The 25,869-nt window shown below is 40.7% G+C and overlaps 1 protein-coding gene across 8 annotated transcripts in view; it reads right to left on the reverse strand.

Annotated features, from left to right (window-relative positions):
* Positions 1–7,873: 7,873 nt before the first annotated feature.
* pde4d (phosphodiesterase 4D, cAMP-specific) overlaps positions 7,874–25,869 on the reverse strand; it is an 805,358-nt gene continuing 787,362 nt past the window's right edge. For all 8 annotated transcript variants that reach the window (XM_078397174.1, XM_078397165.1, XM_078397202.1 and 5 more), the window contains 4 exons: positions 21,312–21,466; positions 19,234–19,356; positions 18,878–19,060; positions 7,874–11,249 (listed from right to left, as the gene is read on the reverse strand). In XM_078397174.1, the coding sequence (XP_078253300.1) occupies positions 10,827–11,249; positions 18,878–19,060; positions 19,234–19,356; positions 21,312–21,466 (884 nt within the window). In that variant the 3' untranslated portion in view covers positions 7,874–10,826. The remainder of the gene's footprint in view (positions 11,250–18,877; positions 19,061–19,233; positions 19,357–21,311; positions 21,467–25,869) is intronic.

The following is a 25,869-nucleotide window of genomic DNA, read 5'->3' on the forward strand; positions in this document are numbered from 1 at the left end:
GGGTCTTTGGACGGAGTCTAGGGAAGAGGGGTATAGGACAGGTGTTGCATCTCCTGCAGTTGCAGGGGAAAGTACCTGGGGAGAGGGTGGCTTGGGTAGGAAGGGACGAGTTAACCAGGGAGTTGCGGAAGAAACGGTCTCTGTGGAAAGGGGTGGAAATGAGAAGATGTGGTTAGTGGTGGGATCCCATTGGAGGTGGCGAGAATGTCGGAGGATTATGTGCTGTATGCGACAGCTGATAGGGTGAACGGTGAGGACTAAGGGGACTCTGTCCCTGTTGTGACTGGGGGAGGGGGAGCAAGAGCGGAGCTGCAGGATATCGAGGAGGCCCTAGTGAGGGCTTCATCTATGATGCCTTCCGATTACATTGTATCTCTGTCTGCTTTGTTGTCACCTTCTTCGGGCTAACATTGCTCTATTCTACATTTTCCTTGATCTGCATCTCTTTTGATCTCTTACACTTCCTTATCTCTGTAACTCCCTCTCCCCTGACGCTCAGTCTAAAGAAGGGTCTCGACCCGAAACTTCACCCATTCCATCTATCCAGAGATGCTGCCTGTCCCGCTGAGTTACTCCAGCATTTTGTGTCTACCTTTTCTTATTACTGGGCTTCCTTTTGACCACCCATGGTGCCCACCTGACCCTGGTGCCAGGATTTTGCAAATTGTGGTATTAACAAATTATCACTGTGGCACCAGTCCCATTCTTGCTCTGCCCTCTGTCAAAGCTGCCTATGCTTACTGGCATCCCATGTTTTGCCCCACCACCCAGGCCTGAGATAACCTGCAGTAACCTGATATTCTGGGTGCAAGAACTCAGCAGTGCTGAGGATGCTCATTTCCCCCTGGACTGTAATCTAGGTCACTGAGCAAAATGAACAGAAACTAGCTGGCTCTGAGTCCTCTCCATGTCTCAGTCTCTCTTTCATTCAAATGTTTTTGAGTATTTTTCAAAGGATCATATTAATGTTTCTGATACAAATCCATTTTTCTATCACTAACATGCCCTGGTAATGGTCAATGACAACAAGTTTATCCTGGCATCAGAAAGATCGGGATTTAATTCCCAGAAATAGGTTGAGGGTCTCGCGTTGTATAATCCAGGCTCTTGGGTGAATGTAAAAGAATCGGTGACATTAATCTTTTGAGAGGGAAATGTTCTCTCTGAAGTATTGAGCAAAGTTTATCTCCAGCCACTATTCCTAGTAAAGCAGGCTTGGTTTCATTGTGATCAGAGACATTAGGAAATATCTAATAAATAACTAAATTAATATTAAAAAATATTTTGCAAACATTTAACTTGTGCAAATTCTTTGATTGCTGATATTAATTGAAAAATCCACTGAGCTTCACTTTTTATCATTCATTCTTCAGTATCAGAGGCAATGCTGCCATTTATTGTTTAGGCACTTGGGTCAGGCACTTGAGGCTAATGTTGGAACTGCAGTCACTTCCATAGTGGAGGCAGTTGGTGCCTGATATGATGGATAGGATGGGTGGGTGGGGGTGAGGATGGGGAGAGATGTAACTTATAAAGTGCGCTATTCCTTAGAATTACTTACGTAGAGCTTCTTTGTGATTCCGAGCTCATGTTCTCAAGATTTGTCAATCCATTCCAAATACTCTTTCTCCACTTCGAGCTTCAAGGGCCAGGGATTCCTAGGAGTGTCTTATTTACTTATAACATGGAAGAAATTATTCAGCCCACTGAGTCAATTCCAGTTCTCAGTCTAATTGTCTAAATCCTAAACTTCCTGCTACTTTACTGTAACCTACTCTCTCTAACTTGGCATCAACTTTCCATCCGCCTTCTCTGGGGCTAATTCGGAGTAACCAATTAATCTATCAACTAGCACGTCTTTGGGATGAGGGAGGAAACTGAGAACCTTTGGCTCCAGGAAAATGCAAAAACTCCACACAGAGAGCAATGGACATTAAGAATTAACCCAAATTACTAGAGCTGTGAGACATCAGGTCATTCTGCCACTCCACTGTACCACCTACAAGTAGGTTCATTGCCATTTTTCAAGGACACATTGAAATCCCGCCGAATCTTTTCTGCTGTCTGCTGGGTAATTTCCTCTCGTGACAGAGCATGGAAGATCTCCTAACACCATTACTCTTTGCACTCACTGATATAGTTTGAACATTATTACTGTTGCAAGTGCAGGACAGATGCTGGTTATCCTCTGGTCATAAGGCCATAAGTGATAGGAGTAGAATTAGGCCATTCAGCCCATCAAGTCTACGACGCCATTCAATCATCCCTCCTAACCCCATTCTCCAGCCTTCTCCCCATAACCCATGACACCCATACACCTAACACTCTGGTGAGTGACTCAGTTCCTGACACCAAGCCCTTTCTACCATCCACAAGGCACAAGTCAGGAAGATCATGGAATATTCGGCACTTACCTGGATGAGTGCAGCTCCAACACCTCTGTGATTATAAAACACACCACATGGAAAGATTTACATTTACACAACGCCCTTTCCAGCTGGGAACCCCATATAGTCTGCTTGCCTCTTGAATTATGGCTCCCTCAGGAAATACCATCACTACTGATTAGGAAAGATGTATAGACTTGCACCATTTAACAGTCAGGGCAAGTTTGAATAGAACTGACTAATCTTTTCACTAAAAAAAATTAAAACATTTAAACTATTTCTTCTCTGAAACTAAGTGACATTATAATTTCATTAAGGGGGTGCATGAAAATAATTTTGTTGGGCGTGGAAAAATCAGCAATTTTATTGATCGGGCATTCCTTCAGATGTTGTTACCCATTTCCTACACTATCCCATTATCATTATTATGCATTATCCCAGTCCAGCAGTCAACTTTATAAATCATCTGCAGAGGAATTCATTCACAAGTAGTAGACCACAGATGTTATTTACAGAGAACTGCTGATGTTTTCCCTGCTGGTGGTTTTCAGATGCTGAAGGCAAGGTATAACTAAGCAGTAGGTCGCAGCTTTTATTCCCAGTCTGTGCTGAGTGTGCGATAGGGACTTCAGCACTGGTGCCACGATTGACAGAGTGTTCAGGGTGGCACACCGGTAGAGCTGCTGCCTTATAGCGCCAGAGACCCGGGTTTGATCCTGACTACGGGTGCTGTCTGTACGGAGTTTGTACTTTCTCCCCGTGACCATGTGGGTTTTCTCCGGGTGCTCCGGTTCACTCCCACACTCCAAAGATGTACAAGTTTGTAGGTTACTTGGCTTCGGTAAAAATTGTAAATTGTCCCTTGTATGTGATGTGTGCTGGTGTAACGGGCATTGTTGGTCAGCGCAGACTCGGTGGAATGAAGGGCCTGTTTCCGCACTGTATCACTAAACTAAACAAAAGTAATCTAAATTACAAGTAGTCAAGAGTAAAATGAGCTGGTTCCTCCCCAAACTCGCCCCTGAAGGTTCAGAGACTGTGTTGAGAATGGTCAGCACAGGCTCCCCGACTAGGCTGGTATATTAATAATTATATTCCTAAGGCACCAGAAAGTAGCCATGAAATTCTTATTAATAATACATGCCATTGTTAGGGATAGAGGAAATGAAGAAAATGAAAAAATGTTTCAAAATATTTTATTGGCCACATTGGCCAGATGATGAGTAAATCCTGTTTTCAGCAGTCAGGACAATAATAACAGAAGAACGGCAAGGTGGCGCAGCGGTAGAGTTGTTGCCTTACAGTGCTTGCAGCGCCAGAGACCTGGGTTCGATCCTGAATATGGGTGCTGTCTGCACAGAGTTTGTACGTTCTCCCCTTGACCTGCAGGGGTTTTCTATGAGATCTTCGATTTTCTCCGACACTCCAAAGACGTAGAGGTTTGTAGGTTGATTGGCTTGGTATAAATGTAAATTGCCCTTAATGTGTGTAGGATAGTATTAATTTGCGGGTTTCGTTGTGGACTCGGTGGGCAGAAGGGCCTGTTTCCACGCTGTATCTCTAAACAAAACTATACTAAACTTTAAATGTTATAACGATAAAGCAAATCAATTTCCAATGATAACTGAAAGCATAGATACTGTGTTATGATACTATGTCTTGCTTTCTTGTTCCTGTTCTCTCCGTGATATTTTTCATCATTCCATTTGAAGTAATTTCCAGAGTCACGAACAACTGAATGTGCAACTGCAGTGCAACTGAATTGCAAATATTGATATGTCCTGATCTGCAAAGAGTTTAGTTTCCGCGCATGGATTGCTGTGAGCTTGGATTGGCAAAGCCTTTTATTTCATATTTACTTTCACACTGTTAATAAGTAAAAATGATTGGCTTTAGACCTTTTTCATGGAAAATATATCATAAAGCTCCTGCACAGGGCACCAAAAAGATAATCCCATTTTTCTTCCCCAACTGCAAATGTGCTACAGAATAATCACAGATGAGATAGATACATTCAAAGAAGGATCCATTCTCGAATTGAAGAAAGCACCCTGCAATGGTTAACATATGTAGCACAAAGGTTGCTTATGAGAACCACAAAAATCATTATAATCTCAGCATCATTTTAAGAGTTCCTCAGAGAGAGAGAAAAAAAGCATTCTTAGTCCAATTGCCGTATCTGCAAATGTCCCAAGATTAGAAGCATCTAGTATAGCATGTTGCCATTTTGAGTATCAAATAACTTTGGAAGTATCAGTTATTCACAAGGGATGTAATCTCAGTGCCCACTACACTGATGATGTGACAGATGGTGTAGAAGTCCCAATATGAACGTCAAAATAAGCATAAAAATATTATCTTTTCGCATAGCAGTCTATAAATTAGTTGAACTGAAAAACAGAAAATTCACAAAAAATATACATATCATAATGAGCGAGAGGCAGCTGTCCAGAAAGACACTTTCATGGATAAGGTCATGTTCTCTTGCTTTTCATTGTTTACATTTAAGATTAAACACTATCACATGGCTGCATAACACAGAATATTTATGTAGAACACATCAATAATATATTGCAAAAATTACTTAATTGTGGAAATGGTGTAAAATGGATACATTTCAATGTAGAATTTAAATTTTAGTTCAGGATAATTTGAATTCTCACATTAGAAGATTATGTGCCATTTTGCACAACGGAGAAACAAGCTGGCAGCAGAAAATAAAATGCGTGCAATATTTTACATTAAAGCTAATTTATATTCTAAGGAGAGCTATATTTATCACTTTTGGCATCATCGTTCAAAAGTACCTCAGGCCCTTATGAACGGTGTCCATTCAAAATTGTTGTGCTGTTTAATGTGAACTGTTTTCAGTTCAACAGTTAACATTTCATTAGATATACCACAGCTGTGTAGTAACTTTGACTGCCAGCTCTATCTAACATCCTTCAGGTAAAGATTAATAGCCTGATTGGTTGACAACCTCCATGGTTGACAGCCAAGGAGTCAGGCACCGAGCAAAAATGAACATCATCATATCATCATATATATACAGCCGGAAACAGGCCTTTTCGGCCCTCCAAGTCCGTGCCGCCCAGTGATCCTCGCACACATTAACACTATCCTACACCCACTAGGGACAATTTTTTTAAACATTTTACCCAGCCAATTAACCTGTGACTATTAACATGTGACTACATGGGCTGCTGAGGACTTGGAAAGATTTTATGGATGAACATTAAGGAGTCTTGACCAGTCAGGCCACAGTCCAAGCTTTATTTTTATTTTTTTAACCAAAAATAATTTAATCAATTATTTACAATATGTACAGGACAAAATAATTCAAAACAAAACCCAGCACCATAATACAAGTCAAACAAATATACTAAATAAACCACTATACCACCATCCTTATTGAGGAGTCCAAGCTTTGTGAGCCCAATGTCACAGTCCTGTTCTTCCTGGCTACCCAAGGATAGGTTTTACAGAGTCCTGTGACAAAGAAACATCTGATTGCTTGGGCTTGAGTGGATGCTACGCTTGATAAACCACAAACAATGGCTTTAGTGGATATTTATAGGATCCCAACCATTCACACCCTAGTTCGTTGGGAATTTATAAATTCTTAAGTCATAAGCCATTCAGCCCATTGAGTCTACTTTGCCATTCCATCATGGCTGATCTATCTTTCCCTCTAACCCCATTTTCTGCCTTCTCCCCATAACCCTTGACACCCTTCCCAATCAAAAATCCGTCAACCTCTGCCTTAAAAATATCCAACAAATCTATGTATCCAATAAATTCTATAGTTATCCAGGAAGAGCGACCTATTAAAAAGGTTTCAAGTACATTTTGATGTTAGCTTTTGCTCTATTGGATGCATGGAGTTAAACCTCTCCCTTGCTATTATCTTTGTAAACATTTTGCACCTGGGTAATGCTTGATAACATTGTACTGCAGCTCTTGTATCATTTGTTACATTTTGTGGCCTTGTGGCTCTGTCTAGTATTTTAATATTACTTCAATGTGTCACAGACCTTTAACATTCTCTTCAGAAATCACATTAGAGACTGCACTGCTTTCCTGCTCCAGTGAAAACCAGCTGGAATGGATAAAGATGCATCGCTTCTAATCATTATATTCAGCTTGTGTGTGCAACAACTAGCCCACCTCTGCACTGACGTCAATAAATGTCACATGGCTACAGCACAGTACAGCCCGTCTGCATCAGAGAACAAAGCTGTCGTCTAAAATGCTGAATTTCTAAGCACATACCATTATATTTTCTGACTTTGACCCTGAATTTGTGCAATGCCAACAACAGTTGCAATGAACTGTTTCTGTTCTGTAGAGTTACGCAAACAGCATAGAGATTTGTAATTTATTAAATATATATTTTGGAAAAATATCAATTCAAATATTTTCATTGCAGTTCAAGTGCAATGAATGTAGCAATTATTGACATTTATTGACATTAGTTGCTCCTTTTTTAGTGAAACAGTATTGTAGCTCTTTAAATGCATTTTATCTTTGTGTGGCAGAAATGGCAATCCACATTTGCCACAAGCTGACTTTGAGAGATGGATACCAAAATCATGAGAATTTGATATGAAGAGGGCACATTCCTTTACCTAGACCCAATTTTATAAATCTATGCCATCAAAATCCTGGACTTCTGACATTGGGGTAGAATGAGGGGATGGCAATGGAGGATCTTTAGAGACCTGGTTTAGTTGTGTGAGTATTAAGCACGGATTTGGAACAAAGCAAGGTTTTGGAACAGTTCTTTTAGCTTTGATACAGTTCCCAAAGTATAAGTGAGGATTAGCTAGTGGGAGATGTAATATATATTAAGGGAAAGAGGGTATGGAGCCGCAGGAGATAGGCAAGGTCCTAATGAGGATTCCCCCTTTGTTTTTACCGTGGTGATAGACATGAACTAGTGAACTTGGGTCATTTACTGGAAATGTCTTGAAAACAGTCCATATTAGTCGAGGATGTGCTGAACATCCTTAGACGTATGAAGGTAAATAAATCTCCCGGGCGTGATCAGATTGATCAGACATATCCGAGGACACTGCGGGAAGCCAGAGAAGAAATTACAGGCGTCCCAGCTGAGATAAATGAATCATCATTAGACACGGGTGAGGTGTCGGAAGACTGGAGGGTGGCTAATGTTGTGTCTCAATTTAAGAAGGGCTGCAAGGGAAAGCCTGGGGACTAAAGACAGTGAGCTTAACATCTCTGGCAGGTATGTTACTGGGGAGTATTCTGATGGATAAGATACATATGCATTTGGATAGACAGGGGTTGATTCAGGACAGTCAGCATGGTTTTGTACATGGGAGATCATGTCTTACGAATCTGATGAAGTATTTTGAAGAAGTAACAGAAAGTGTGATGAGAGCAAGGCCACCTATCTTCCTCTCTCAACCCCATTCTCCTGCCTTCTCCCCACAACCCCCGACAATCAAGAATCCATCTATCTCTGCCTTACAAATATTCATTCTTGGCCTCCATAGCCTTCTGAGGCAATGAATTCTACAGATTCACCACCCTATGTACTTCTATATGTTTTTTTTTAATCATTGACAGAAGATATCTAATATCTATCTTAACCCCAGAAGAAGAATTTTACATCTTCAGAATCAGAATCAGAATAACCTTTATTGTCATCCAAAAAACGTCTTTTGGACAAAATTCCGTTACCCACAGTCCAACAATAAGAGCAATAAAAATAAGCAATAACACACACAATCACAAACCAACACAAAACAACAAAAAAAGAAAAACATCCATCACAGTGAGTCTCCTCCTCACTGTGATGGAAGGCCAGAATGTCTTTTCTCTTCCCCTGCCATCTTCTCCCACGGTCAGGCTGTTGAAGTTGCCACGTCGGGGCGGTCGGGGCTCCTGACATTGAAGCCCCCGCCGGGCGGAGAAAATCCCGCGGTCTAGTCCAGGCCGCGCTGGACGGTGAAAGGTCCGCAGTGGGCCGACCCAAGCCCCGCTATTTGGGGCGGGTGAAGACGCTGCCGCTGCCGGAGCTCCCGATGTCGGCCCCCACTCAGGGGCCAGCGAGCTTCCGATATCCACGCGGCCCGCGGCCGAAGCCTCCGGAGGCGAGTCGCAGCCGTTCTCGCAGCGCCACCATAGCCTCCGAAGACAGCCAGCTCCGCAGATGGTAAGTCTGGTCCGCGGACTCTGCGAACCAGAGCCCAGGTGGTCCCAGGTGGAGGCCGCCAGCTCCAGGTGTTTGGCCGATGGTAGGCCGCAGCGGGAACGGAGACACGACCCAGAAAAAAAAAATTACATCTTCAATCTACTTTCTATATTAATGAGTAATCAGTATTGCTTTAAGTAGAATCAACTCATGCTTTTATTTTTAACGTTGCATATAAAAACATTTTATGAAGTTTCTCAGCATGATATACATACAGTGCTATACCATAGACTGTAAGAGATTAGGAAAAACATTGAAAGATTCTTCTTTTACAACCTCCAGACAAGCTGCTACTCTAAAGACATATTCAAAACAAAATAAATTGTTCAGGAGTCTGTGAAGAGAACAATTGCCTGTAATCCCTTTTATTATGATTTAATTCAAAAAGAAAAATATGTCCAATTCCTTTGGGCCAGGGCTGCTGAAATCTACAGTTTACGTGTCAAAGGAGGCTCTGTTTTTAATAGGAAAGAATCTCCCCTTTCATCGAATTGTCACTTGACTAGTAAGCTTTGAAATGCAGCAGACAGTTACAATATATTGGAGAAAGTTAAGGCACAACCCTGGGGCCAAAGGTCAGCAACTGTTTACATCAAGTGTTGATTTCCTCAAGGTTCTCCTTAGCCAAGCTATAGATGGCATAATATAAATAGAAGAAAATTTACAGATATAAGTATATTCATTTTTTCACAAGGAGATTCCAATGTATTAACACCACTCCATTATGAATTGTGTTATAATAAGAATCAATAATTTACAATGAACATTACAGTATGTACAGTTCAATAAATACATGGTTGTAAACAGAGACAAACAAGACTGGATTACAAGTAAGGTCATCTGGTGAGGAAAAATGGTATGGCAACAAAATTAAATAATGGAGTAAAATAAGCTCATTCAATAGGTGCTCTTTAACAGCCAGACCTATTCAAGTTTTACAGTTTGTTCCATCTATAAATTCTCCCCAAGAGATCCTGATGCAGATGGTTGGGGACAGGCAAGGACATATTGGTGGGGTAGGGTGGGAGGGGAAGATAATTTTTTTCATTGAACAGTAACTTGCAAGGTAAAGTGTACTATTTTGTAGACAACATGCTGTGATACAGTAGTCTACACGGCTTTACATAATTTGGAAATATTTCATTGGAATCTTAGTAATAATGCAATGTAACATTGTATTCCTTTCACAAGCTGTCTACAGCTTGAGTATATTTTGGCAAGAAAATTTGAATGTTGTGAAATTCAGTGCATTTTAAGCCCAACATTGGAAACATCCTCTCAAGGTTGTTTGTCTACTTTCAAGGAGTTTCCAGTAGCTGTCTGGGCAGTGTATAATTCAAGGGTTTAATTTGAATGCAATGCCTTTTAATGCAATTATTAGCAAAGGAAAATGCAGCAACTGGGGACTTGTGGCATTTTTCATTCCCAGAGTATAACTGAACTCTATTAGATCCATAAAATCATAATGTGTAAGATGGTAAAGAACTGCTTGTACTCAGCATTCGGAACGGAACAGAGAACTTGCGAGTTACGTGTATATCTAATAATAACAGATGAAAATTATTTTAAATATAATACCTCCATAAATCTGTATTAACAAAAGTAAAATCTAAAAAAGTTCTCTGTATTACATATGATACAAAAAGAGGTCAGTACCGCTTATAGCAGTACAGTTTTTACAGTCAGGTTTCAAGGAAGACTTGAAATTATAAAACGTCTCATGATTTCATAAATGATCAAACTTCCCATTGGTGACAGATCTTCTCTAACTGCAGTCTCATACAATACTGTGCATTTCAAACTTCATTGCTGAAAAGATTTGATGAAACCAGTTTCCGCAGCATTATCTCATGAATGGATGTCCATACTTCTTCATCTGCACATGGATAAAGCTCAAACAGCTACGACAGCTTTGTGAAAACAAAACCCATATTTGGTTTAATATTATTCTCCCCACAAAAGCAATCCATTCCTATTTCAGATTCATAAATCTGATAGTAGTAATGATCAGTTTTTAAATAGATTTCCCATGCTGTGATAATGACGTGGAGCTGAAATTCTGACATGTTATTCCTGAGTACAGAGTCATCTAGATGATTCCTGGCTTTGTGAGATACAAAGATACAAAGTACTGGTCGATGAGAATGAGGAATTGGCATCAGCTGTAGCTACACGTGTGCTTGGAAGATCCTTCCAAGATACCTTCTCCGTCAATGTTATTATGTATCTACAGCCTTCTCTTCTTCTTCCTCCTCTGCCTTCTCTTTCTGAGAGCCATCGGTTGGGTCCTCCTCCTCATCTACTTGCTCATCCAGTGGGATTTCTGTTGACTCCGAGTCTTGGGTGCAAAGAGTCTTGGAGTCACTACAGCTGTTGTCATCTTCACCCTGGCTACCAACACTGTCCTTTTCAGTTTCTGATTCACCATCTTCCTCTAGTGTTAACTCAAACTGGAACTTGTCCACTTGTCCTGATCGTCCCTCAACACCATCGTCAGGGGCCGGTGAAGGACTCTGTGGAATTGTGCTCTGATACCATTCTCTGTTGTCTTCTAGCGTATCTAACATGTCTTGTGCATCAGGATGGACTAGATCAGCCCATGTCTCCCATAGAGGATGGACAATGAAGTCAATGAAACCCACCTATTTGAGAAAAAGAGAAAATAACATTTTCAGTTATAGCTGTAGATGTTTTTCACCATGTAATATTTCATGTTTAGGTGATTTTAAGTAACAGAACATTTTAAAGCAGAATAATCTTGCCTCAACATCTATGTAGAAAAATCAGTAGATAATTGTGGCAATGCTGAAACAAGATATCTTATCCAGCACCTTTTGCTCAGCCAGAACCACAGATTGCTTTATCAAGCTTTTATATTGCTGCTGATTATAGCAATTCAGATTGTTAATTAGAAATTAAATTTCAACAAAGGACCATGGAAGGGAATGTAGGCACCTTTGTTAAAAAAATTAACTTTTTCAAAAGCAGAATTAATGAGCATTGTGTGGTTGATGACGTGCACAGGGTCTTTTAAAATGTCTCAAAAAATATTCCAAAATAGACCTGTTAGCAAAATTGAAGGCTCCGTATCTAAAGGGATATTAGCCACCTGGTCACAACAGTTGCTGAGGGATAGAAAGCAGAGTATAGCGATGAGTAACTGTTGTTGAAATTGGAGAGTAGAATGCAGTGGGCTAGTATTAGGACAATGGTGATGTTCTGCAAGGCTGGGGATGAAAAGGGCCTGTTCAATGTTTGCAGGTAGCAATGTTGGAATCAATGGGAAGGATAGGTTGCAGAGTACAGCAACACATACATTAAAAAAACAATTTCAGCAGTAGGTATAGAGGTATACAAAATCGTGAGAGGAATAGAACGGGTAGATGCACAGAGTCTCTTGCCCCAGGCATGACAGTGAGGTAAAAAAAAGAGTAAAAGAGTCGAGAACTTGCGCGAGGCGTACAGCGGCGGTCAAAAATTTGGAATTTTGTTTGAAAATTTACACACAAAATCACCAGTTTCAAGTCTCTTTTAGTGCATTTCAAAGTAAAAACGAACATTACAAATTAATGTAAATATGTCACTGTATACTAATAACATTTTAATTATTTTAATTAATTTAGTTATGTAATCTTGCACTTAAATTTAATATTTACTCATTACAGTTCCACCACTGATCTTCTGGCTTTCTCGGTTCCAGAGCTTTGCTGGTTTATCCAGTCGGCCAAGGAAGTCGGCTATTGAGAATAGATGTGCTGGCTCCAACTGGGCTGGAGTTCCAGAGCCCCGGCAGAGGTTGCAAATTCAACCCACCGATCGGCCATGGAAGTCCCGATGAGGACGAGATTGGCTGCCTTGCCCAGCCTAGGTGCCACATTTTCGGGGAGACCTCCAGGGCGCGGGGGATTTCTCGCGGAACCCCTAGCGACCTCTAATGGAACCCTAGTGTTCATTACAAGTCTATACACCATTTCGTTTCATTTTCTTTCTTTTTCTTGATCCGATTTCTCTGTTTATTTGGCAAAGTGAAAAACGCGGAAATCATGCAAAAAGCGCGGAAAATGGATTTAAAAAAAGCAGAAATCCGCGGAAATGCGGAAATTTCACATGCCTTTTGCCCAGAGTAGGTGAATTGAAAACCAGAGGACAATGGTTTAAGGTGAGAGGGGGGGAAAAATTTAATAAGAATCTGAGGGGTAACTTTTTCATGCAAAGGGTGGTGGATGTATGGAACACGCTGCCAGAGGGGGTAGTTGAGGCAGGTGCTATCGCAACGTTTAAGAAACATATAGACAGGTACATGGATAGGACAAGTTTGGAGGGATATGGGCGAAAAGCAGGTAGGTGGGACTAGTATAGATGGGACATGTTGGACGGTGTGGGAAAGTTGGGCCAAAAAACCTGATTCTAAGTTGTAAGACTCAATGACTCCAATGAAATATAGTGGTAAGAAGAATGAAGAGAGGTAAAAATAAAGATTTATATTTTCATTGGACCTTGCAAATCCATTTTTGAAATGTTACGTCTTCAATATCCAGTTAATTATTTTTGGGTGTAGTTATTGATGTCATGTGGGAAATATGGCAGCATATTTGTGCAGAAGCAATCGCATACAACAACATGATAATAACGGTAGACATAAAATGCTGGAATTTTAACCAGCACCTGCAGTTTTTTTCCTATGATAATAACGGTATTTTATTGTGGTATTATTAATTGTGAATAATTATCGGCTCGGACAACAGGAATAATTCCCCGACTGAAATGGATCCTTTATGTCCGTCTAATAACTCAGTTTAACATTCCATTCAATGGAAGGCACCACTTATTTTTTGATTTCTAGTCTAGTTTCTGGGATGCAAGTTGAAGTCCATAGAGAGGAGGAGAGGGAGTGCTACTACTGACCAATAGCTGACACAGAAAACAAATTAAATAATACAATTTTAAAGGGGGTGCAGGAACAGAAACCAAGTGATCTATGTGCATGGATCCTTGACATTGTGGCCAAATCGAGGCAAGGGTTAAACAAACTTAAGGAATACTAGGTATTAATGATGTGATCATGAGTATACAAGGACATTTAGTTTAGATTATTACTGTCATGTGTACCAAGGTACACAGTGAAATGTTTTTGTTTGCATGCTATCCAGTCAAAGAGAAAACAAAATATGATTACAATCAAGCCATCCACAGTGGATCAAGGATACAACATTTAGTGCAAGATATAACATTAAAGTTCGATAAAGTCCAATAAAAAATTATGCAAAACATTTAGAAATTAGTGGAACTGATCTTCCACTGCCCTAGAATTAATTGCTGGCTGATTGCCAGGATGTGCTGTTTGTTGCAGAGTGGCCCCTTGAATAGTCTTCTTCGGGCAGCCTGACTCCCACACCCTAGCATGGCTGAGAGCTTCACCTGGCTGTCTCAACAGTGATGGCCGCCTGCACTCACACAATCAACTTGTAATGCCAAGGGTCCCTGTCTCCAGGCTCAGAGGCCTTCAAAGCTGTCAGTGCGATGGGAGGCAGTGGAATGCTTCTGAAAGTCTGACGTTCACAAACGTTCAGCAATACACAGATAGCTAATAGGCAGTGTGTGAGGCAGGAGGCAGAAAAGGGAAACACTCAGACCCAATATGTAGGAGAGAAAGAAGGGAAAAGAAATAAACTGAGAATAAGAAATGATGGGTCCCTTAAATGTGTATATTTTAATGCTAGGAGCATTGTAAGAAAGGTGGATGAGCTTAGAGCCTGGATTGACATCTGGAAGTATGATGTTGTGGCGATCAGTGAAACATGGTTGCAGGAGGGTTGCGATTGGCAATTAAATATTCCAGGATTTCATTGTTTCAGATGTGATAGAATCGGAGGGGCAAGAGGTGGGGGTGTTGCATTGCTTGTCAGGGAGGATATCACAGCAGTGCTTTGGCAGGACAGACTAGAAGGCTCGATTAAGGAGGCTGTTTGGGTGGAACTCAGAAATGAGAAAGGTTTAGCAACACTTATAGGGGTGTATTATAGACCGCCAAATAGGGAACGAGAATTGGAAGAGCAAATATGTAAGGAGATAGCAGATATTAGTAGTAAGCACAGAGTGGTGATTGTGGGTGATTTCAATTTTCCGTATATAGACTGGGAATCACATTCTGTTAAAGGGCTGGATGGTTTGGAGTTTGTAAAATGTGTGCAGGATAGTTTTTTGCAGCAATACGTAGAGGTGCCTACCAGAGAAGGGGCAGTGTTGGACCTCCTGTTAGGAAATGAGATGGGTCAGGTGACGGAGGTATGTGTTGAGGAGCACTTTGGGTCTAGTGATCATAATGCCATTAGTTTCAATATCATTATGGAGAAGGTCAAATCTGGACCAAGGGTTGAGATTTTGGATTGGAGAAAGGCTAATTTTGAGGAGATGAGAAAGGATTTAAAAGGAGTGAAATGGAAATTGTTGTTTTATGAAAAGGATATAATAGAGAAATGGAGGATATTTAAAGGTGAAATTTTGAGAGTACAGAGTCTTTATGTCCCTGTTCGGTGGAAAGGAAAGAATAATAATTTGAAAGAGCCGTGGTTTTCCAGGGAAATTGGACACTTGGTTCGGAAAAAGAGGGAGATATACAATAAATATAAGCGGCAGGGAGTAAATGAGGTTCTTGAGGAATATAAAGAATGTAAAAGGAATCTTAAAAAGGAAATTAGAAAAGCGAAAAAAAGATATGAGGCTGCTTTGGCAAGTAATGTAAAAGTAAACCCCAAGGGGTTCTACAGATATGTCAATAGCAAAAGGATAGTGAGATAAAGGATAGTGGGATAAAATTGGTCCATTAGAGAGTCAGAGTGGACAGCTATGTGCTGAGCCGGAAGAAATGGGGGAGATATTAAACAATTTCTTTTCTTCGGTATTTACCGAGGAGAAGGATATTGAATTATGTGAGGTAAGCGAAACAAGTAGAGTAGTGATGGAAATTAGGAGGATTAAAGAAGAGGAGGTACGGACACTTTTGAAGAATATAAAAGTGGATAAGTCTCCAGGTCATGATAGGATATTCCCTAGGACATTGAGGGAAGTTAGTGCAGAAATAGCAGGGGCTATGACGGAAATATTTCAAACGTCATTAGAAACAGGGATGGTGCCGGAAGATTGGCGCATTGCGCATGTTGTGCCTTTGTTTAAAAAAGGTTCTAAAAGTAAACCTAGCAATTATAGACCTATTAGTTTGACGTCTGTGGTGGGAAAATTAATGGAAAAGATACTTAGGGACAATATATATAATTATTTGGATAATCAAGGCCTGATTAGAAAAAGTCAACATGGATTTGTGCCTGGAAGGTCATGTTTGACTAATCTTCTTGAATTTTTTGAAGAGGTTACCAGGGAAATTGATAAGGGCAAGGCTGTGGATGTTGTCTATATGGACTTCAGTAAGGCATTTGACAAGGTTCCACATGGAAGGTTGATTAAGAAGGTTAAATCGTTGGGTATTAATAGTGAGGTTGCAAGATGGATTCAACAATGGCTGAATGGGAGATACCAGAGGGTAATGGTTGACAATTGTATGTCAGGTTGGAGGCCAGTGTCTAGTGGAGTGCCCCAAGGATCTGTGTTGGGTCCACTGTTGTTTGTCATTTACATTAATGATCTGGATGATGGTGTGGCAAATTGGATTAGTAAATATGCAGATGATACTAAGATAGGTGGAGTAGTTGATAGTGAGGTAGATTTTCAAAGTCTACAGAGAGACTTGGGCCTTTTGGAAGGGTGGGCTGAAAGATGACAGATGGAGTTTAATGCTGATAAGTGTGAGGTGCTGCATTTTGGTAGGACAAATCAAAATAGGACGTACAGGGTAAATGGTAGGGAATTGAGGAATGCAGTGGAACAGAGGGATCTGGGAATAACTGTGCATTGTTCCCTGAAAGTGGAATCTCATGTGGATAGGGTGGTGAAGAAGGCGTTTGGTATGCTTGCCTTTATAAATCAGAGCATCGAGTATAGAAGTTGGGATGTAATGTTGAAATTGTACAGGGCATTGGTGAGGCCAAATCTGGAGTATGGTGTGCAGTTCTGGTCGCCAAATTATAGGAAGGATGTCGACAAAATGGAGAGGGTACAGAGGAGATTTACTAGAATGTTGCCTGGGTTTCAGCACTTAGGCTACAGAGAGAGGTTGAACAGGTTGGGTCTTTATTCTTTGGAGCGTAGAAGGTTGAGGGGGGACTTGATAGAGGTTTTTAAAATTTTGAGAGGGACGGACAGAGTTGACGTGGGTAGGCTTTTCCCTTTGAGAGTGGGGAAGATTCCAACAAGGGGACATAGCTTCAGAATTGAGGGACAAAGGTTTAGGGGTAACATGAGGGGGAACTTCTTTACTCAGAGGGTTGTGGCTGTATGGAATGGGCTTCCGGTGGAAGTGGTGGAGGCTGGCTCGATTTTATTATTTAAGAGTAAATTGGATAGGTATATGGATAGGAGGGGATTGGAGGGTTATGGTCTGAGTGCAGGTAGATGAGACTAGGTCAGGGAGAATGGTCGGCGTGGACTGGTAGGGCCGGACAGGCCTGTTTCCATGCTGTAGTTGTTATTGTTATGTTATAATTGGCACACACAGAGGGGCATTAAAATGCTTTAAAAATCACACTTATAGCATTAAAAACACATTGCCACTCTAAAACCTATAGAAACAAATTAACCATATTAAAGAAGCAACTGGATAGGTTATTCTTGGCATCTAATTTCTCCCATTTATTGGAATGAGGAGTGCTGTGCGAGAGAGCTTGGGGAAGATCGACTGCCCACCTCCACTGGATCAGCAGAGGACAGCTTCAGCCAGCTGACTGACAAGAGAGCCAGACACTGAGGATAATGGTGGATGAAGGATTCCTGCTCCGCTGTCTTGGCCTCATCTGGAGTTCAGTGACCAGTTCTGGATGCCACATTGTAGATAGCGGGTGAAGGACTCAGATTAAATTTACAGGAATGTTATCATGCATGAGCGATTTCATATGCGGTGCATGGATTTGTTTCTGCTGGATCTGGGAAGATTAAATGAGGAAAGTGCCTATCAAACCTTACCTATCAAATGATTTGTGGCTTTTAATAACACCAAGAGGCGCAAGAGACGGCATATGCTGGAATCTGGAGTGACAAAACAGCTGCTGGAAGAGCATTGCAGGTTCAGCAGCATCTGTGGAGGCCAAGGGCTAGTTGATGTTCAGGTTGAGACCCTGCATCAGGACCGAGAGTATAGAGGGGAGATAACCTGCATAGGTAGGTCATAAGCGATAGTAAGAATTAGGCCATTCGGCCCATCAAGTCTACTCCGCCATTGGATCATAGCTGATCTATCTCTCCCTCCTAACCCCATTCTCCTGCCTTCTCCCCATAACCTCTGACATCTGTATTAATCAAGAATCTATCATCTCTGCCTTAAAAATATCCACTGACTTGGCCTCCGCAGCCTTCTATGGCAAAGAATTCCACAGGTTCACCATCCTTTGACTAAAGTAGGTGAGGAAAGGGCCCCTCCTTATTGTTCGCATCTGCTCACCGTTCTTCTCCTGTCTGATATTGCTCACATCAACTTTCTTATCAGATTCCCAAATCTGCAAACCTTTGTTGTCTCCACATATCACCTCCTAGCCTCTGTCGGCATTTGCATCCATCTCTCCCCCAGCTGGCTCCATCTGCTTATCGATTCTCCTGGATCCACCTCTAGTTTGCCCACTCCTGCCTCGTTCCCTCGCCTCATCTCATTTTCCTGGCTCTCTCCCCTCCGCACTCTCAGTCCTGATGCAGTGTCTCCGCCTGAAATGTCGATTGTCTATTCCTCTTTCCTCCACAGTTGCTGCCTGACCCATTGAGTTCCTCCAGAATTTGCTTTGAATAACACCTGCTTTACATGGCAGTTCAATCATCAGAGTGGAGATTCAATATAATTGTCAAATATATTTTTTACACACAGTGGCGATCTGATAATCCTGAAAGGGTAGTGGAAGCTGATTCTGTGGTAACTAGTAAAAGGGGATTGGATAAGTACTCAAAGAGAAAATATTGCAGGGCTTGCAAGATAGTCCGAATTGCCTTCTTCCATGTCGTATATTCTAAGATATTCTGATGCTTATTTCCCAAGTGGTTCTAATGTAGAATAACAGGTATAATGGACATGTAATTAAGGTTTAACCGTAGTTATTTAACAATGTAGAGAAGAGACTGGTGGATTCATAGTAATTCAGGACATGAGATCGGCTTGTAGGTTTTGCCGTTTACTCACTTGTGATTTTTCAATGGATGCATTGTGCTCGTCACACATGGGACTTATTTCCATTCCCCTTTCTCTTTCTCGGTCTCCTTGGCGAAAGAATTCATCCATTATTCTATCTGTCCATTGGCGATACAGCTGAAGAGGTTTTGTGGGGTTGCTTATATCTGCACAGTGCACCATATTTTGCAGAACCTAGATTATGAAATAAAGCACAGTTAACTACATTTTAAAATGGAATTGCACATGAATTGATCAATATTTGTTATAATTGTTAATCCACAGGTATATCTAAGAATCTTACAAATTACAATAATTAAAATGTTAATAATCTTTTATTTATTAAAGTTGAATGAACAGTTTTATACCTGTATTCTATCTGAATAGTTATCCAGAAGGAGTACTCCAGAACTGGTCACCTTTTTCGTTTCTACCATTGTTTTCAAGTCAGCTAGTAAGTTCATGTGTTTGGACATGTCTGTAGCAAGAACCTGAAAGATGAGGTTTAAAAAAAAGTAAAGACATGGACTTCTGAATAAAGATTGCAAGGTATACGAACAGTTAATAAAGTAAAATATTGCCAAGTTTTGCAAGTGTAAGAAATCTTTCCAAACTTCAGCTAGACAAATTCGGATCTGCTAGAAAACGCTCCTAATTTAAAAAAAACTATATATCAACACTGCCATAAATCAATTTATTTGAAACAGGGCATTCAGACATGTAATTCACCAAAAGAGCAATTATTATGGATGAAAACAAACCTTTTATCGCTGCTCGCTGGAGAACATTAGAAAGATGCTTTATGCGGGTCAGTACATTTCTGACTGCTGCATCTGCATACCTGACATCTCAACTGAATCTGGATGAGAACACGTGTGCAATATACCACCAGGCAGACTCCAATCAGAAAATCACCCTTCCACCACTAGCCTCTCCCTCCTATCACCAAGCCAATCTGGGATTCAATTAACCAGCTTGAGTTGGATCCCATTTGGCTTAATCTTCTGAACCATCCTAAATGACTCAACTTTACACCAGCCAACGTTATATTTAAAGCCAAAACTGGTGAAGGGACCATGGGTCAGAGTCACCAACCTAGACCATAAGGTTTTTATTCACAAAATGCTGGAGTAACTCAGCAGGTCAGGCAGCATCTCAGGAGAGAAGGGATGGGCAACGTTTCGGGTGAAGAAGGGTCTCGACCCGAAACGTCGCCCATTCCTTCTCTCCTGAGATGCTGCCTGACCTGCTGAGTTACTCCAGCATTTTGTGAATAAATACCTTTGATTTGTACCAGCATCTGCAGGTTATTTTTTTAGACTATAAGGTTCATTACACTGAGAATTAGTGTAATTAATTTGTATCACTTACATGTGGTTTAGGTAAATTTATTATTTTTCATGTTATTCTGGGATCATTTAGATTATTTTGATCATTTGATTTTTTCCCCCCCTAAGCATCTGAGATCATGTGATCATAGAGATATAGAATGCAGAAACAGGCTCTTCGGCCCAATTTGTTCATGCCGAGCAAAATGCCCCATCGAAGCTAGGCCCATTTGCCCGCTTTTGGTCCATATCCTTCCAAACCCATCCAATCCAAGTACCTGCCCGTGTGTCTTTTAAATGTTGTTATTGTACCTGCCTCAACTCCTGCCATTAGCAGCTAGTTCCGTGTATCTACCACCTCTGGGTAAAAAAATTGGCAGTGTGGCCTGGGAATCAATGTGTTTTTTTTGTCACCACAGGTTAATGCAACTGTGAGGACAGTGAGGGCAGGATGAAGCATGATTCATCCCATTGTAAATACCATAGTGCTGTTCATGAAGGGATGGGTGATGGCCCCCATGGGAGGGATGGGTGATGGCCCCCATGGGAGGGATGGGTGATGGCCCCCATGGGAGGGATGGGTGATGGCCCCCATGGGAGGGATGGGTGATGGCCCCCATGGGAGGGATGGGTGATGGCCCCCATGGGAGGGATGGGTGATGGCCCCCATGGGAGGGATGGGTGATGGCCCCCATGGGTGGGATGGGTGATGGCCCCCATGGGAGGGATGGGTGATGGCCCCCATGGAATGAACATTTTGGATTTGATCCAAAATGAAGTTGCTTTGTAATATTTTGCTGAAGGGGATAATGTGTTTGTTTACTATTGTCAGTAATCATTAGCAGCTGCACAATCCAGATCAACATTTATGGTCTGATTGAGAAAGTAAAGATGAGGAGACGATGCCATGTAAAATTAATCTCTTGGGGTTCAAACATGTTATTTTTATTAAAATAGTATTGTATTCATTTAAAAAGAAAAATCATGTTTTTAACATATTAACATTTATACATGTTTAATATATTAACATTTAGGCAAGTACAAAATTCACAAAGAACACTGGGAATATGTATTTTTTTAAAACAGATGACATTTTGAGGTTTAATATTTAAACTTACAATGTCAATAACCATCTTCCTCATTGACTGTCTTTGTTTCTTGGTCAAGTTCTGGAAAATATCACAGTTCTCTTCCTGCAGCAATTTAAAGCCAACGGCTAAATGATGGTTCTCCAGCACTGATGAGTCATTGTACATCAAGGCAAGTTCTGAATCTGGAGAATATTTAAGTAACAGGTTTGGGACATAGACAGACAAAGAGGTATGAGTAATGATTGTTAATACCATCACGTTTCTGAATTCTATTCACAGTTATCTTTCTCATATTCATAACTTATATGTTATCAGTTCAATAATACAACACATGCTTATAATACATTTTCTTAGCAATTGAGAGTGGACATCTTGACTTGACGAAAGATCAGCAGATGCACAAATATAGCAACAGATGACAGGGCTCCAATGAAATAACACTGCAGATCGTCAATTTGCATTATACGTTTGTGTGGGGAGAGAAGTTACACGACTGTTCTCTGCAGATATAAACACAGCTGGACAATAACAGATTGTTGCGGTATAAACCGCCTGTACAGATTTCAATTTATCAAAACCTGGCCTAGATATTCAATTGCATGAAGCTGCCTTTTTTTTTTTAGTTCTTCCCATCTGCAAATCATTTTCTTTTTCTGGATCGGAACACAATTGTGCCCATTTCCAGGTTAGCTTGCGTCATCGCGGATATATGACCCAGCACTTTTAGGAGAAATTCACCTTGAGTGCCTTTCAAGATTTCCACCACAATCTCACAAGGGACGGCAACATTCCCTCGCTGTTCTCCTCATGAAGCCTTTGCAGAATATTTAAATTTCTTCACAAATGCATTAACATACAATAAAGCTACGTGTCTGGAGAATGTTTAAGCTCTTGTTGCAGACTAAGTCAGTGAAATATTATTATTGAGCAGACGGCACAGTGACGCAGAGGTAGAGCTGCTGCCTTACAATGCCAGAGACCTGTGTTCTATCCAGACTGTGGGTGCGCTCTAGATGGAGTTTGTACGTTCTCCCTGTGACCGCGTGGATTTTCTCCGGGTGCTCCGGTTTCCTCCCACACTCCAAAGACATACAGTTTTGTACGTTAATTGGCTTTGGTAAAATTGTAAAATTGTTCCTGGTGGGTAGGATAATGTTAGTGCATGGGGTGATTGCTGGTCGGCGTGGACTTGGTGTGCCAAAGTGCCTGTTTCCACGCTGTATATCTAAAGTCAGACACTGTACAACTCTTTTGTCCAACACACTGAAATAGAACACTGAATTAGATACCTACTTGTTGAAAATAATTTTTGTCTTTGTACTTTATAGTTATTATTGTGAAAAGGATAAGTAATTTATCAATATATGCAATTCACATGATTATAACTAGCCTTCTCATTTAAAAGAATATTAGCTATTGATCCAGTCCATCAGCTGGTTTTCATATCTTCTTGGTCTCTCTATAACTTCTGGTATTGAATCAACTTTTGAAATGTTTGGATTTGAACTCAAAGAAAGTTTTGTTTCTCAGCCAGACTTGCTTGGCTTTGACCCATCACTTCCTGCACCTGCTCTGGATCCAATGCAGACACAACTGCATGTTCAAGTGCTTCACTATCAACACTTGGCTGGTCTCTAATATAGATCATACAGATCATTTGATCTACCTGAACAAAGATTTTAATAAGAGTTTTTACCATGTATTTCTACTAAGGTTTCTACCTCCCACATGAGCATTTTACTGATCAGTGGCACAATTACATTTTTTAAAAAAAATCTTGAGCAAAAAACACAAAGTAATGGAGAAACTCAGTGGGTCAGAGCATCTCTGGAAAACATGGATATGTGACATTTTGGGTTTGGACCCTTCTTCAGACTGATTGTTGTGAGGGGGGAGAAGAAATCTGGAAGGAGGGACAAAGCTTGGCAGGTAACAAGCTGATACAGGTGAAGGGTTGATAGGCGGATGGTGGACAAAGGGCAGTGATTTTTAACTTTAGATTTAGGTTTATTATTATTGTCACAGGTACTGGCTTACAGTGCAAAGCTTTGCTTGAGTTGCATCTGCTCACATGTAGATGCCAAATTCGGTTGAACATGGTTCAACCCTATTCTAAATCTTCTCCTCCTCAAAAAGGTTCTGCAAGCATACATTCTATGGCAGCGTGCAGAGTTGCTCTGTCCTTGAATGAGAAACTGACCGAGTGATGTTTAGTGCCCGGTTTTCAATGTTCCTGCAATACTTTCTCGTTGAGAGCATCTTTAACTGTGCTGACTGATCCCTTGGTTCTTTCATTTGAACCTGTGTGAGGTATTTTCCACACCCACCCACCCGCTAGCCTCAATCATACAATAGTGCTATTGAGGGTTATAGAGATGCGCCAAGCCTGCAACTGCAACAGCCAGCCATCATACCCACGTGTGTTCACCAGAGCATTTCAGCCAGCTGCGCTCAGCACTCTCATCCCATTTGCAGCTCATGAGTTAATGCCCAATGATCTCCATCACATTGATAAACTATACTGTGAGCAGTATCAAGTCTACCAGTAAACTGCAGTCGTCTCGAAAAATATAATTTTAAGTGTCATGGTAATTAAATTATTAATTTTAATTAAAACTAATTATATACTGGTTGTTCTAGATTTTGTGAACACACAAATAAACCTGTGTCGACTGCCTACTTAACACCCTGGAATTCAAGTGTACGTGTTATCCTTGTGATCCTTTCGATGTTACCAGTATGCAAATCTGCTCCTTTTTAATATTAGTACATGCATGAGTCACCATAAAATATTTTTTCCTAATCTTCAGACACACAATTAATAAACACTCATATTTAAACAGGGCTAAAGGATCTAGGTCCTCACCAAATATTCCATGATAACAGACAGAATTTTCTAAAACTCACATGATTGAAAACAAAATTGCAACGTGTCAACGTAACAATGCTTGTTTATCTAAAATTAGAATTCGCTGTCTGAAGTGAACATTCATTTTTATCCCTTAAAAGGAAAATTAAAGTGTAAACAATCCTTTATACATAACCAGTAGTGAATCAAAGATGGTACTTCAGAATGATTGTTCAAGCTGAGATGTGGCACCGCAGTGCCCTTCAATTTGGCAGAATTTTTAATCTCTCATCTCAGCTAAATTGTTTGCCACTCTGTTGACTGTCAATGTGATTGTCATGAGATGTGTGCAGGGAAGCATTTCCAGAGGTGGCAGATTTCCAACTGATGTGTTAAACATGATGACATTACTTTTTAGATGCGAAATATTTGTTATTCCAGAATTGAACAATTTATTTCATTTTTTCTGTTCATGGTAATCCCACTTTCCAATTCTTGAGTCGGAGTTTTATGTAATCGTACTTAGAGTGCATTTCCAAATATATTTACAGTAATGTAGTGACTAGAACGATGTCTTGCTTTGCTTACCAGATGGCTTCCTGAATTAGAGGGCATTAGCTATAAGGAGAGGTTGGAGAAACTCGGATTGTTTTCTCTGGAACGGCAGAGGTTGTGGGAAATATGATGAAAGTATAATAAAGTAAGAATATAATACAATATTAAGGGTGGCATTGGAAGGGTTGATAGAACCTTTTTCCTTGGCTGGCAATTTCAAAGATGCGAGGGCATAGTTTTAAGATGAGTGGGGCAAAGTTTGAAGGAGATGAACAAAACATGTGCTGAAGTAACTCAGCAGGTCAGACAGCATCTGTGGAGAGAATGAATATGTGATGTTTTGGCTCAGGATCCTTCTTCAGACTGAAGGTTATGTGCTGGGCAAGTTTTTTACACTGAGAATGGTGAGTGCTTGCCAGTGGTATTGGAGGCAAATACGATAATGGCATTTAAGAGGCTTTCAGATAGGCATGTAGATATAGAAGGAATAGAGAGATATGGGTCTCATGCAGGCAGACTATGCTAGTTCACTCCATGGATAACAAATCCAGCCTATCCAGTCTCTTGCCTTAACTAAAGCACCTGATTTTGTTCCATTTATGCATAGGCCCAATATTTGTTACATCTTTTTTTCTCTTCCTTTGCTATCACCCATTATTTCCAGATAGATGCACTTGCAGAAAGCTACCCATCAATGAATTCTGCTTCAAATTTGACACTTTGCTCCACTGCCTCAATCTCACTGCCTGAATATTTCCAACTCAATGTTAAAATGGAGAGGACCCAATAATATATCAGAATTAGTTTGGGTGGAGTTTCCCAATGGACAATCAACCTACTTCATCCAATAATCTGCCTACTTGTGATTTTTGCAAATCAGTGGAGGCCAATTCACTGGATGTTTTCAAGAGAGAGTTAGAGTTAGCTCTTAGTGCTTATGGAATCAAGGGATATGGGGAAAAAGCAGGAACGGCGGTGCTGGCTCGAGGGGCCGAATGGCCTTCTCCTGCACCGGTTTTTATGTTTCTCTATGGTGGAGAAGGCTCTCTCTCTCACTCTCTCTCTCTCACCTCCTGAAAATTATACTGTAAAATTATCCAGTTAAATGATCCCTTTAATGAGTCCTACTTTTAATTGTCCATCCAATCTGCAGGGAAATTCTTGTAATCTGATGCCTCCAAA

This window comes from Rhinoraja longicauda, chromosome 1 (assembly GCF_053455715.1).
Source record: "Rhinoraja longicauda isolate Sanriku21f chromosome 1, sRhiLon1.1, whole genome shotgun sequence".
NCBI classification, from domain to species: domain Eukaryota; kingdom Metazoa; phylum Chordata; class Chondrichthyes; order Rajiformes; family Arhynchobatidae; genus Rhinoraja; species Rhinoraja longicauda.